Source organism: Stegostoma tigrinum, chromosome 12, assembly GCF_030684315.1.
Source record: "Stegostoma tigrinum isolate sSteTig4 chromosome 12, sSteTig4.hap1, whole genome shotgun sequence".
Taxonomy (NCBI): Eukaryota; Metazoa; Chordata; class Chondrichthyes; order Orectolobiformes; family Stegostomatidae; genus Stegostoma; species Stegostoma tigrinum.
In genome coordinates, this window is record NC_081365.1 from 36,649,609 (window position 1) to 36,662,606 (window position 12,998).

At 36.4% G+C, this 12,998-nt stretch overlaps 1 protein-coding gene across 3 annotated transcripts in view; it reads right to left on the reverse strand.

Moving 5' to 3' along the window:
* Window positions 1-6,477: 6,477 nt before the first annotated feature.
* Window positions 6,478-12,998, reverse strand: part of LOC125456866 (importin subunit alpha-5) — a 79,461-nt gene continuing 72,940 nt past the window's right edge. The window contains exon 15 of one of the 3 annotated variants that reach the window (XM_059650283.1): window positions 6,478-12,539. In XM_059650283.1, the coding sequence (XP_059506266.1) occupies window positions 12,349-12,539 (191 nt within the window). In that variant the 3' untranslated portion in view covers window positions 6,478-12,348. The remainder of the gene's footprint in view (window positions 12,540-12,998) is intronic. The other 2 variants (XM_048540345.2, XM_048540344.2) reach the window with 2 other exon arrangements.

The window sequence follows — 12,998 nt, forward strand, 5'->3', positions numbered from 1 at the left end:
AAAAAGTTCATTACAAAAGTTCTGGGCGCCCTATTATAGGAAAGATGTGGATGCTTTGGAGAGGGTTCAGAGGAGGTTTACCAGGATGCTGCCTGGACTGGAGGGCTTATCTTATGAAGAGAGGTTGACTGAGCTCGGTCTCTTTTCATTGGAGAAAAGGAGGAGGAGAGGGGACCTAATTGAGGTATACAAGATAATGAGAGGCATAGATAGAGTCGATAGCCAGAGACTATTTCCCAGGGCAGAAATGGCTAGCACGAGGGGTCATAGTTTTAAGCTGGTTGGTGGAAAGTATAGAGGGGATGTCAGAGGCAGGTTCTTTACGCAGAGAGTTGTGAGAGCATGGAATGCGTTGCCAGCAGCAGTTGTGGAAGCAAGGTCATTGGGGTCATTTAAGAGACTGCTGGACATGCATATGGTCACAGAAATTTGAGGGTGCATCCATGAGGATCAATGGTCGGCACAACATTGTGGGCTGAAGGGCCTGTTCTGTGCTGTACTGTTCTATGTTCTATGTTCTAAATGGAAATAATATTTAAGATAATTCACCACCACTGTTCAGGAATTCTGCCAATTGCACTCTGAAGCAGCCCTGCCTGTTCAATTTTGTAATTCTTACATGTTTTTAGTAGCAGTGTAGCTTCTTCTTGGTGAAGCTGAAGCTTTTTACTTTTCATCTTTAGCAATTAAAAGATACCACATCATAATTGTAGCATTTCCATAATCATTGGTTGCTTGGAAGTACAGAACTTGACTATTGCTGAGAGAGACATTTTGTCAAAGCTTTTTGTTTTGCATTGATCAAAACAAGAGATTATTGGCCACACCTACCCCACTGATCAGTGTTGAGATTCCTACACTTCAGTGTGAGATTAGATTGGCCTCAGTGGCAATCTCAGAAGTAGGACTGAATTTTGTTCACTGTGCAAGCTTGATCCTGAAATAGAGAAGATCAAAGCCATTCCGGCATAATGGTTATGCTGATCAGAACTGTAATAGCTCTAAACTGCAAAAACTCAAATGAATCAAAAGCCCTTAACTTTGGGTCCTGGGACATCTCAAAAAGGTATGAGCAAGTGTTTCATCTTTCTGTACAGTTACAGCTTGAAAGATGTAATTAATAAACTGTCACACTGAGTCAAAAATGTGTTGTTCCTATCACAAAATGCATATAGGATGTGGACTGCAGTGCCATTGTGATACTAGGTATGTAAGCTACATATCGCAAAGATTGGTGGATTTTATCACTTCAGCAGTTTGCAGTAGGCAAGTAGTGATCATACCCAACTCACCCACATTCCAAAACTCAACTGTTAAAAATTATCCAATTATAGAATTAAATCTAAATATCTTGACTGTGCTAAGAATTACATGAGCAACGAATTTTGGGTTTTAGATTATATTTATAGTATACTTGCCTATATTAGAGGCCATATAATACTTGAAACTGTTTTGTACACAGAACACCTTCATGCACTGCACTTGTGTCAACTCAAAAATAGGTAGTTCATGCATTTTTAGGATAATGCATTGACTAATGTCATCAAGCCTGGCTTAAAATTTGAACAAAGCTTAGTAGTTAACTGCCAGTTATCATCTATCTTGTGCATTTTCCAATGCACAACCAGCTCTATCAGTATCCACTTGCTAACTGATCAGCACGCACAATGAAATGTTTTCCCTTTACATATTGCATTAAAAAAAACTGTCTTGATAAGCTAAAGACAATAAACTTTGACAGAATGGTTTTAGTGATACATTTCAGTTTGATAATAGTTTCATTCTGCATTGGACAAGTTTATAGAGATAAATATTTATTCAACTCTTGAACTGAATGTCATCTCTTAAAATACTGTTAGACATTTGTTGACTGATTTTATAATTTAAAGACTTGATTGATCAGAGCAGTATTTCCAGTTAATCATTTGTGGAATCGGTAGAGTGAAATGTATAAAGCTTTCTGTAGCTGAAAGTCTAACCGAGTGGGTTGGGTGAAGGTATCATGTTTTACAAAGTAAATTTAGATTGTGCATATGCTAATAAACTTGAAGAATTTACTGGGTTTTATGCAGTCATACCATTAAATGCAAATTTAATTTTCAGTGTAGAAAATATTTTAAAACATGCTGGTAGCACAACTTGTGGCATTATAATTTAAGACTATGAAATAAGTGGCTTATAATTCTTATGTCCATACAACTGTTGAGGATTATGTAAGGGGCTACTAATTTTAATACACAAAAGCCCAAATTAAGTTAAATTCCTTTGACTGCTCCTGAAAAACTTAAGAAATCAGTTAAAATATGCAATTGTAAAAACTTTGAATGTGACATTTGTTCCTGATGGTGAGCAATTAATTCTGTCAAGATGTAAAAGGTGTCTTCACCAAACAATGAAGTACAGGATGGTCAAAGTTCATCTTGTCTTGGCATACAGCTTCAGGATCAGTATTGATTAGTTTGTACATATTAGGAACAAAGCTGCAGTACTGTAGAAACAGCAGTGATTATATTTAGATGAACAGACTACTCATCACCGCCAGTTAGAACTAAACAGAAACACAGAACAGGTCTGTACAAATCCCTGTAATTTTCTCATTTATCCAATTCCCTTTTGAAAGTTACAACTGAAACTCTTCCACAACCATCAGTTGGATGACACATCATTCTTGTTTGCAGAGCTCTCCCTTTAACAAATGCTTGGAACTGCTCAATGTACTCATTTTGTTTCAGTTCCTTTTTATCCCCTGTAACTTTAAGCAGAATGATCACTGTTTTCTTGGAGATGGATTGTATGGGTTGTTCTCGTTGCGTACCCCATGGACATTTGTTTATAGGGAATTCAGTTGCAAGTAGGTTTTGTACATAAAGAATCCTACTTTGTCTACGTCTACTGTTGCAGGTACTTTGAGTTGATGGATTATGTAGCATCACAGGCTTTCTTTGACAAGGCACCTAAATAACTAGGAAGCTTGAGAGATTGAGAGAACGGTATTAAGTCGTCTCAAAATAAACATTTTATCATTCAATTTAAATGCAAGACTATTTAAAACTGAACAGAATTTATGTTGAATTCAGTGGCTCATGGCAGAAAGATAAGAGGTCAGACAAAGCAGGAGCTTGGCATTGTACTGTTAGTCACTGATCATCAGTGGGTAAAAGCAGAATGTTCTGGGGGAAGTGGAAAAATACAGGGCAGTAACCTCCTTAAAACCTCACCTACAAATAAGGTGCAGTGGACCCACAATTGAGAAGTTCCTCATGTAAGGTACATCCATACAAAATTGATGGGTAAGAAAAAAGTTCACCTGATCCTTGGGCTTGGTTAGGTCAAGAGAGTGGGCAAAGAAGCAACAGATGGAAAACTGTGGGAAAGTGAGGGGTTATGCACTTTGGTAGGAAGGAGAGGCATAATCTAATTTCAAGATGGGAAAAGGCATCAAAAATCTGAAGCAGAAAGGGACTTAGGAGTCCTACTTGGGGATTTTAAGGTTAACATGCAAGTTCAGTTGGCAGTTAGGAAGGCAAATGCAATGTTAGCATTCACTGAGGGCTAGAAGACAAGAACAGGGATATACTGCTGTGTTGTAAAAGACAGCTTGCATTTGGAATATTGAGCAGTTTTGGTATTTATATGCTGACATTGGAGGGTGTGCAGAGGAGTTTAAAAGAATGATTGCAGTAACGAAAGGCTTGTCATTAAGGAGTGGTTGAGAACTTTGGGTCTGTACTAGAGAGAATCTAGAAGGAAAATTCAGGTATTTATTGAAATTTACAGAGTTCTAAGCAGTCTGGATAGATTCAATGTGAAGATGATGTTTCCACAGAGACTAGGAGCCAAGGACACAGACTCAGAATGGAGGCACGACTCCTTAGAAGAGGAGAAATTTATTCAGTCAGAGATGGTGAAGCAGTAGTACTAATTATGACAAGGCTGTGAAGATCAGGACATCAAGTGTCTTTATGACAGAGATAGATAAGTTCTTGATTGGTAAGGGGAGTAAGGGTTACAGGGAGAAGTCAGTAACATAGGGTTAAGAAATATACCAGCTATGGTCAAATGACAGAGCAGACCCGATGGGCCAACCAGTCTAATGCTGCTCCTCCTACACCTCAAGTGTTATTAGCCTTGAAAATAAAAGGTTTGGCTATCAGATGACTTGAAACCTACTCTAAAGGAAACTAATCGTGGTTCTTGACTTGCCAAGGTTTTAAGTCAAAACTTAGTTCACCTGCTAACTATATACCTAGCTAGATCACCCACAAATAAACGAAAACCAAACACCGTATCCCAGTTGCAGTTTGAGCAGTGATCTAAATATTAGCAAAATTGTCTTTTGCTTTATAGGAAATTTGTGCAATCCAACATCCTAAATTTAGCTACAGTTTTAACTGCATTTCTCATGAACTGTGATCTGTGCACTCAAACACCAAGAATTCTTTTTGATCTTTTACAGCCTAGTTCACTGCATGATACCCTTGTGACAACAGAATCAAAAATGACACCTTCCGAGTATACCCAAATCTTTCTGAACCTGACTGCAGTTTTTTGCTGTCATAACCCTTGCACAGTGTGAATTTCCAACAGTCAAGGTATCGTTCTGGAAATATGAAGTCAATAAAGTTTAGTATCTTCATTATCTTAACAAGAGTTATTTTAAACATAGATAACAAGGTGTAGAGTTGGATGAACACAGCAAACCAAGCAACAGAGGAGCAGGAAAGTTGACGTTTCAGGCCTAGACCCTTGGGTTTAATTATTTTAGTTATCTAGTTATCTTAAACATAATCAATTTAAACAAAACTCTGGAAAAATTCATTGTATGTAAAGAAAGCACAACTTAACAGTCACTACTTCAGCTGAAGTATTGATAATACATATACAATGATAACACAGCCCTTTTTTTAAAGGGGGCTTAGGGTTATTTGAATAGAATGGTGACAGCACAAGTCATCTGAGCCAGCTGTTTGCAAGAACAACTCACCTAGTCTCATTCTTCCATTTTGTCCCTGGTCCAAAAAGTGGAAAAGAAATTGCAGGTTAAATATCCAATTCTCTTTAAAGACCTGTCTCCGTCAGAATGCAAGGTAAAGCATTCCAGATCCTAATCAAGTGTTGGGTGAGAGCTTTTCCTTATGTTATCAATGCCTTTGCCATTTGGGTTAAATTAACATTCCTTGGTTCTCAAACTTCTGAAAATAGAACAGCTTTCCCCCTTCTAATGTCAAAATCTCCTAATTGTGCTAAAAACATATCTAAATTTCCTCCTCTCAAAAGAACAGGTTTTTCAATTTCTGTATAACTGAAGTTTGCCACCCTGGTAACATTTTCGTGAATCTTTTCTATACCTTCTCTGACAAGTGCAGATTATTCCTAAAATACGGTGGGCAGAAATGGACAACATTCCGGGTGAGCTCAAATCAGTGTTTTACACAGATTCACAGCTTTCCTTTGTACACAATGCCACAATTAGTAAAGCCTAGGATTCCTACTGCTTTGCTAATCACTTTCTCTACCACCTTCAAATCATGTGCATGTATTTCCAACACTCTTAATTTCTGCACCCATCATTTTATATTTACTCTATCACTTTACACTTCACAGTAAAATCTCTGCTCCTCGTCAGCATATTCCATCAACCTGCCCAAGCCCTCTAAGCTTATCACTATCCCTGCTTAGTTCACAATGCTTTCAAATCTTCATTCATAAATCTTAACTGTATCCTGATCAAAATCTCAGTCATAAATACACATCAAGATAAAATGGTCCCAGCATCTATCCACAGGAAGCCCGACTATGCATTTTTCATCAGCATGAGAAACAACAGTTCATGACTTTTTCCTTACTTTGTCATCCATGCAGCCTGTTTTGTTCAGCAGGATCCAAATCTGCTGACAAACTGGTTACATAGCATTTTCCCAAGTGCCTTTTGGAAGGCTATACACACTACATTTACCCTCTCTGCTAATTTTAAAAAAAGCATGTTAGTTAAACATGATTTGTTCTTAAATCTGAATTGCCTTTCCTTAATTGAATATTCATGTAGAAATCACTTATACCCAAAATGTGCTGCTTCAATGGAACAGTGCAGTTTTAAAAGGAACCGGTCATGAAAATTGAACCGCATTAAACACGAGATAATGGTTATTTGCCTTGTGAACACCAGTTGTATACATAGTCAAAACAGTCAGTTAAGGGTCTGTTAGACACTTAAATTCTTTAATATCCTTCTCTTGAAAAAGAAAATTATTTCATGGAACGTAGGCAGCGCTGGCAAGATCAATGACAGTTGCCTGCTGAACAGAGATCAGTCAAGCGATAACTAAATTGCTATGGGCTTTAAGTCTCAGAGGCCAGCCTGGATAAAGACGGTGGGGGGGGGGGGGAATGATTTTTTTTTTAGAAACATCAACCAACATTGGCTTCATAGCCCCATTATTGAAAGTAGCTTTGAATACCTCCAATTACCACAGTTGCAATTGAACATGGCCTCTCAGCATTAGCCTGGCTTCTGCATTACTAGTCCAGTGACATTGCCACAACACTTGTGCCTCCATGTTAGCTTTAGAACCTAAACATCCCTTTATCAGGAAGAAGTGTGTGTGAAGGAAAATCTAAATCTAAAAGTTGAAACAAACTTGTTCTCTGCAAAAATGGAAGAGATGGGGCTATCCTTTTTGTTGTAGGATGGAATCTAAAATATTCCTAATGTACTGCATAAAGGGCATGTCAGAGGCTAGGTCATGCAATTCACAATATCTCAATAATTCACACTTAAAATTTCAGACAGCCTAAAAAGTTTATTTTTATTAAATGTTCATTGCTTGCCATATGGCAAATGGATGTTGTCTTACGTAATCGAGAGCAAAAGGGCTGAACTGTTTGACAATTGTGCAAAATGTATTAGTAAGCTATCAAATTTGGCAAGTGACAAAAAGAAATAACATCCCTGTAAACAAAATGTATTTGTAAATATAGCTTGAAGAAAACAAAGTTCTTATTGAGCCGGCTGAATTCTTGTTACAGACCTCTGTTACGATGAACGCTGTAGCAGACATTTTCCAAACATGATGACAAAACTAAAATAATGTTCAAAATGTAAACAATTCATGAAAATTTGCACTGAAACAGTGCCTTTCATAACCATTGAATTTACTGAAGGTCTTTTTAATAGTACTTTTAAAGCATACTTCCTGTTGTAGTTTTAGAGGTCAACGTGCACACAGCCAGCTGCCACAAACAGTCTTTTCATAATGACCAGACAATATTTTTTTTGATGCTGATTGAAAGGATAAATTTTGGCCAAGACACCAGGTATAATCTTTTCCACCTCTTCTTGGAAATAGTGCTTTTGGGATCCTTTATCTCTACTTTTAAGACCAATAGGGCCTTAGTGTTTTGGATCATGTTAAACTATCTCACAGCACACTCTTAATACTACACTTAAGTAGCAGCCTTGATTTTTGAGCTCATGTCCTAGAATGTGACTCAACTCAAATCTTAACATTCTGAAGCAAATATGCTACCAATTTATCCATGGCTGACACTAATCATACCTTATTTATCATCAGCTCTGTTTTTGTTCAAAAAGTTATTCAGTGATCACCTGAACAGAGCTGTTTAGAGAACATAGCTGACATTCAGTTTATGACATCTATTGAACAGTTCATTGACAAATAGGTTACAATTTAAACCATGGATCATTGTCATTTAATAAGGATTGTGCAGGGCATCAGAATAGAAGTCATCTACTTGAAGGAACCTTTGAACTCGTTATAAAATGTCATTTTTGTCAAACATTTCACATTATTAAAAATGTAGAACTATTGTCTCAGTTTGTCTGTGTTTTCAGCTTCACTGTCAATCATAGAAATAAAACAGAATATCACAAACAGATTTTATGGGCAGACTTGTAGGACTATTATCCACAAAGAGCGCAACATAAAAAAGTGACAGTTTCTTTTGTTAATTTTGGTTTTTGAAACCAAGTTATTTTTAGAACAAAATTGCAAATTGAAAGCCAAAATACTCTAATCTAGTAAGTACTGAAATGACGTTGGCTCCTTGATAAAGGCTAATTAAACAACATTTCCTTTTGCTGTTTTTTCCATTAAATCCAATTGGTACTACAATATTTAAGATTGGACTGTACAACTCACAATACTATACCCAAAGATTATAAACAAAAATTAGAGCTGAATAAGATGCACAATATTTGTTCAGGGCTCTGTTGCTGCAGTTTCCTCCAGTCAAGCTATACAAATATGAACCACAGTATTAATACTACAAACTAATACAAAATTAAACATATCCTTTGTCTATGTCATTTACAAGTGGGCCACAGTGAACTACTTTGCGGATGTTTTAACGAACAGTTGCATCATGATACAGCATTCCCAGCACTGCTCCTCAGTATTAGTCCCCACACAATATTTTGTTGTTTGAAACATGATTAAATCATGAAATTCCAATTAAAACATAATCTCTTATACCAATAACTGAGTTTGGTAGTAAGAAAACAAGAAAAGCCATTACTTTACAAATTAGAGATTTTAAGCATGTTTATGCTGGAGGATATGCAGTTGCTACTGAGGAAGCACTTAAATGATCTCTTTTGGTGCTAAGAACGATTTCTGATAATGCCAACAAAAATCAAAGTACACAAATTGCATCTGTAAATGCTACCAAGTTAAGTTGTACCTAGAAACAGCATCATGAAAAGTATGGAAAGACTCTTGGGTATCTTGGTAAAGAACCAAAAATCAATGCAATGCATCAGTGAATCAAAAACCAAAAGCTTCATAATAATCTAAAAGAATGGACAGAATGAGAGTTCAGTCAGAAGGCATTAGAGCTAGGGGTGGATGGTTCAGATTTTGTTAAAAAGGTAATTCAATTTGCAAAACAGATGGGTGAAGCAACTTGTTCTGATACTGTAGCTGAAAATTCCTTACCTGTTTGAAGATATTTACCAAAGGCAATTTCTGAAACAAGTCCTCAATATTGCTGCAACAGGGATTTATTAGAAACATATGTCATGAAGAAAATATGTTTTCCTAGAGGTAAAGACTGCATCAAGTTTTAAAACTACTGGATATCACTGAACTCATCCGCTTGGTGGGAACCCTAATACCTCAAGTGATGTGCCACAGAGACATGGGCTATTCTAAAGAAAATCTACATGTTATTTTTCAATCAAATAAAAGAATCTGGATAACCAAGACAGTGTTACATGAATGGTTCTCTATATTCCATTCCCATTTACAAGGAATATTGCTCATCTTAGGTAGGCCATTCAATCAATTCTGATGGCTTATCAGGAAGTGTAATGGTTGTTCACCTACCAGATTATTCGTCACTTCTTCTACCTCATCAAGGAAGCAGATAGTGAACACAGACCAAAAATCAAGGAATTTATGGTAATGCAAAAATTCCGCAAGGGTTAATTGTTACACTGTTGATTTATGGAATGTTGTTTTGGTGGCATGTATGAAAAGTATGTGGCAAAAAGCATGTTCGAATGCATTGTCAAAGCATTTCGCAATGTTGTCCCCAATGTTTAATGTAAAAATCATTAATTTAGCCAAAGAAGATAGCTCTAAAGAGATGGAGGAAGCTAAAAGTGCCAATACTGGAGTCCTACAGACACAAATTGAATGAGAATTTCACACAGCTAGAAACAAAAGCCAAAGAAATGCACACCATTAAAAAATGTTACAAAGAGCTTAAACTAAACCAAAATAGCTGGCTAGAAGTATTTGGATAATTTTTAAGTTTGTTGACAATCCTACCCCTCCAACCCATTTAACACCTCCACTCACTCCACCACACTTATTCAAAACATCACTCATGAGCATTACCATATTTAAATACCAACTATATTTAGAAAGTTAAGAGTTCTTTTAGGAATATAGTGTAAACATACAGTATTTCAATTTGTTCATCCTTTCATGAAAAATGACAAATATTCTTACTACCAATTTATACTTTATGGGAAAAATCTACACTTTTTTAAAAATCATACTTTTAAAGAATGCTGTACTTTGAAATACGGCAACTATTTTGTAAATGCAAAATTGAGGTTTTTTTAAGAAAATAAGCACTGTTGCTCTCACTGCAGTATTGTTTGTGGTAGAGTCATAAATACTTATTGAAAATCTGCCATTATCAATAATGCTTTATTTTCTAGGATATTAATGAACTCGCTACCCAAATCTCAGGTCTCACTTAACACGAAATCTAAGCAAACTTTTACCAGTGTCATTTTAGTCACCTCTGCCTGAAATGCTAAAAGCTGTACACACCAGTAGACAGCTTGAACTGTCACCAATTCCAACTCATGTCTTGTAACAGTATGGTATCATGTGACCAGCTTACAAATATTGGCCCAAAATAAGGAAATGGAACAACTATCACTCAGCCACACTTGTTTCCATGACTGATAAAAGCCTGGATAGCAAATTGGCAAATGCATTTAAAGTCATGGAGCATGTACAACACAGTAATATCTTGTGGGAGAAGATAATTGGTTTCAGGTATTGATCAGAACTAAGATTTTCCGGAGTCTTTGAAAACAGACATCAATCCTTTATACAACTAAATCTTAAACAGTGCAAAGTATACCTCAAAAGAAATGGGAACAAGAACCAATGAAGTACAAGTAGGAGATCTGTATTAATCACTGTATCAAGTGTGTGGTCACAAACACTATTAACCAACCATATCTCCACCATGAAATAGCAAAGGAACTAAAAGAACTGACTTAATACTCAGCCCATGTCTTTACAGGTACGCTGACATGACACTGAAATCATAACATTGCCAGCTTTTGGGTCTCAAGCCAAAACCAGTAGTACTTTCTTTTCTTACGTCACAGCAATTTGAATATTATCTCAATAAATCAACATTGGCTGGTCATTAGAAGGTTGACACGACAAGGCCAGTTGAAAGGATGAATGTTGTTATTGTGCAGTGAAAGATTTGTAAAGTGACCATTCTTCAAAAATACGCGATTCCTAATTTTGATGAGACTTCAAGTTCAGATTCTGCCAAGATGGTTCATGTTTTTTCAGTGTGAGCCATTTCTTCCATTCTCACTTCTCACCAGTTTGTGCTCACTAAATCACTAGGCTATCTAGTAAGATAGCACTATAAAATGGAAAGCTCAGATGGGTTTCTTAATTTAACTTTGCTCTGTAAAGAACAGCAGTTATATTGCCCAGAATGACAATCCTAAGTGGCAAGAGGATTTTAATTAACATAAACCAACAATCAAATGATTTCTGGTTCTAATATACACAGTGCGCTGAACATTTTAAGTTTATACAGAGATCAGAATGGCCTGTAGGAATTAGCCTCTACTCCATAGCTCCCCATGACTAGCTGTATACCAGCCATTTCAAGTTATGTCACCAAATTAGTTCTGATAGTTCCTAATGCTGAATTACTCATTTTCTCCTGGATGCAATATAATTTACCAATTACAGATCCTTATGCATATGAACTTAAATTTCACTGCTTCACAATTCCAACAAAAATCTATTTTTCACAGATATCTTGTCTAATTGTCACAAGAACATTTCAAAATGAAGCTAGAAAAAAATCTTTTACATTATGCTTCGAATTACCACAAAGTAAAAGTTAACTAGTTCAGTAGATCTTGTCACCGGTGCGTTTTGTCAGATTGATAAACTGAGCAGGAAGAAGTCATATTCAAACCACCAAGCCCAGCCACCCCTCAAACTACCATAAGGGATGATCATGACTCCATTTCTAATAGATTTGTCATTAACTATAGAAAACGTAAATGAACGTCATTCAATGGAGGGCATTACTGGGTAGACAGTCCATCAGTTAACCTACAATGATATTGCACCAGTTTGATTTTTACAAACAAACAAAAAAAAAATCAGCAATATTAAACATCACAATAGAAAGGACAGAGCCACAGCAAAGATACAATTATTTAAGATGGAAGAGTCAGGTGGTGCAAATTTGCTGAGTTTGCCCTAACCCCTATTTGAATGTTTATGTACATATATTATTATACACACAAGAATACAACCTTCATATATAATATACTTTGTGTGGTTCCCAAATGTAGCTTTGTAGGGTGTGTTGTATGTAAATACGTGCTTTTCTATACACCTACATACAACCTCTTGTTAATAAGAACCATTCAGCTAACTGAGCAAGTTCTTCCCAGCATTGCTCACCTGTATAGGTGCATACTTATCATGGTGTTAGGTGCAGTTCCCCCCCACCCGCAAAAGAACTTGTCAGTCCCAACAGCCCTGGGAGAGGTGTGTGTGTCTTAAGTGGAGTCAGTAGTCCTCTTTGAGATTGTGCTTACAGCTGGAAGCCCTCCATCTGAGCTTCATGTGGTTGGAAGATGTATTGCTGCTGATTAAGATCGACTTGAGGGACAATGTTGGCATCTTCCTCCTCTTCTGTACCAAAGTAATGCTCTATTAGATCAAATGCTTTCTGATAAACATCCTGGTTTTCATGGCTCTGCAAGAATTCAATCTTATCCAAACCTGCAGAAGGTTTTAAAAAAAAACTTTAAGTCAAGATCTTCCCTTTAAATGCCTTGAGACAGTTTCTGCTTTGAATGCAAGTGGGAAGCTTGTAACAAATTCCTCTTGAAATTGCAGCTTTTACAAAGTTATCGTTCAAGTTCCCACCAAAATACATTAGCATAATTCCAAAATGAAATGTTTCACAAACCAGCACATTCAACTTAATAGAATGTAATCATTAAAGCTTTTTTTGGATTAAAAATGTTCAGTGGTATGTTTAGGAAGGTACCGTAATGAAGTGAAAACAGACTCATTACAAAAAAAACCATTGTTAGTGAATGTCTAGTTACATTTAAGTACACACAAGATTACAACCTAAACTTGATAACACTATACTGAGTTTTTTTATTACTCTTTTGCTTTTACTACTATTTAGAAAACCATAACACAAAGCAGAAGAAATAGACCATTCAGCTC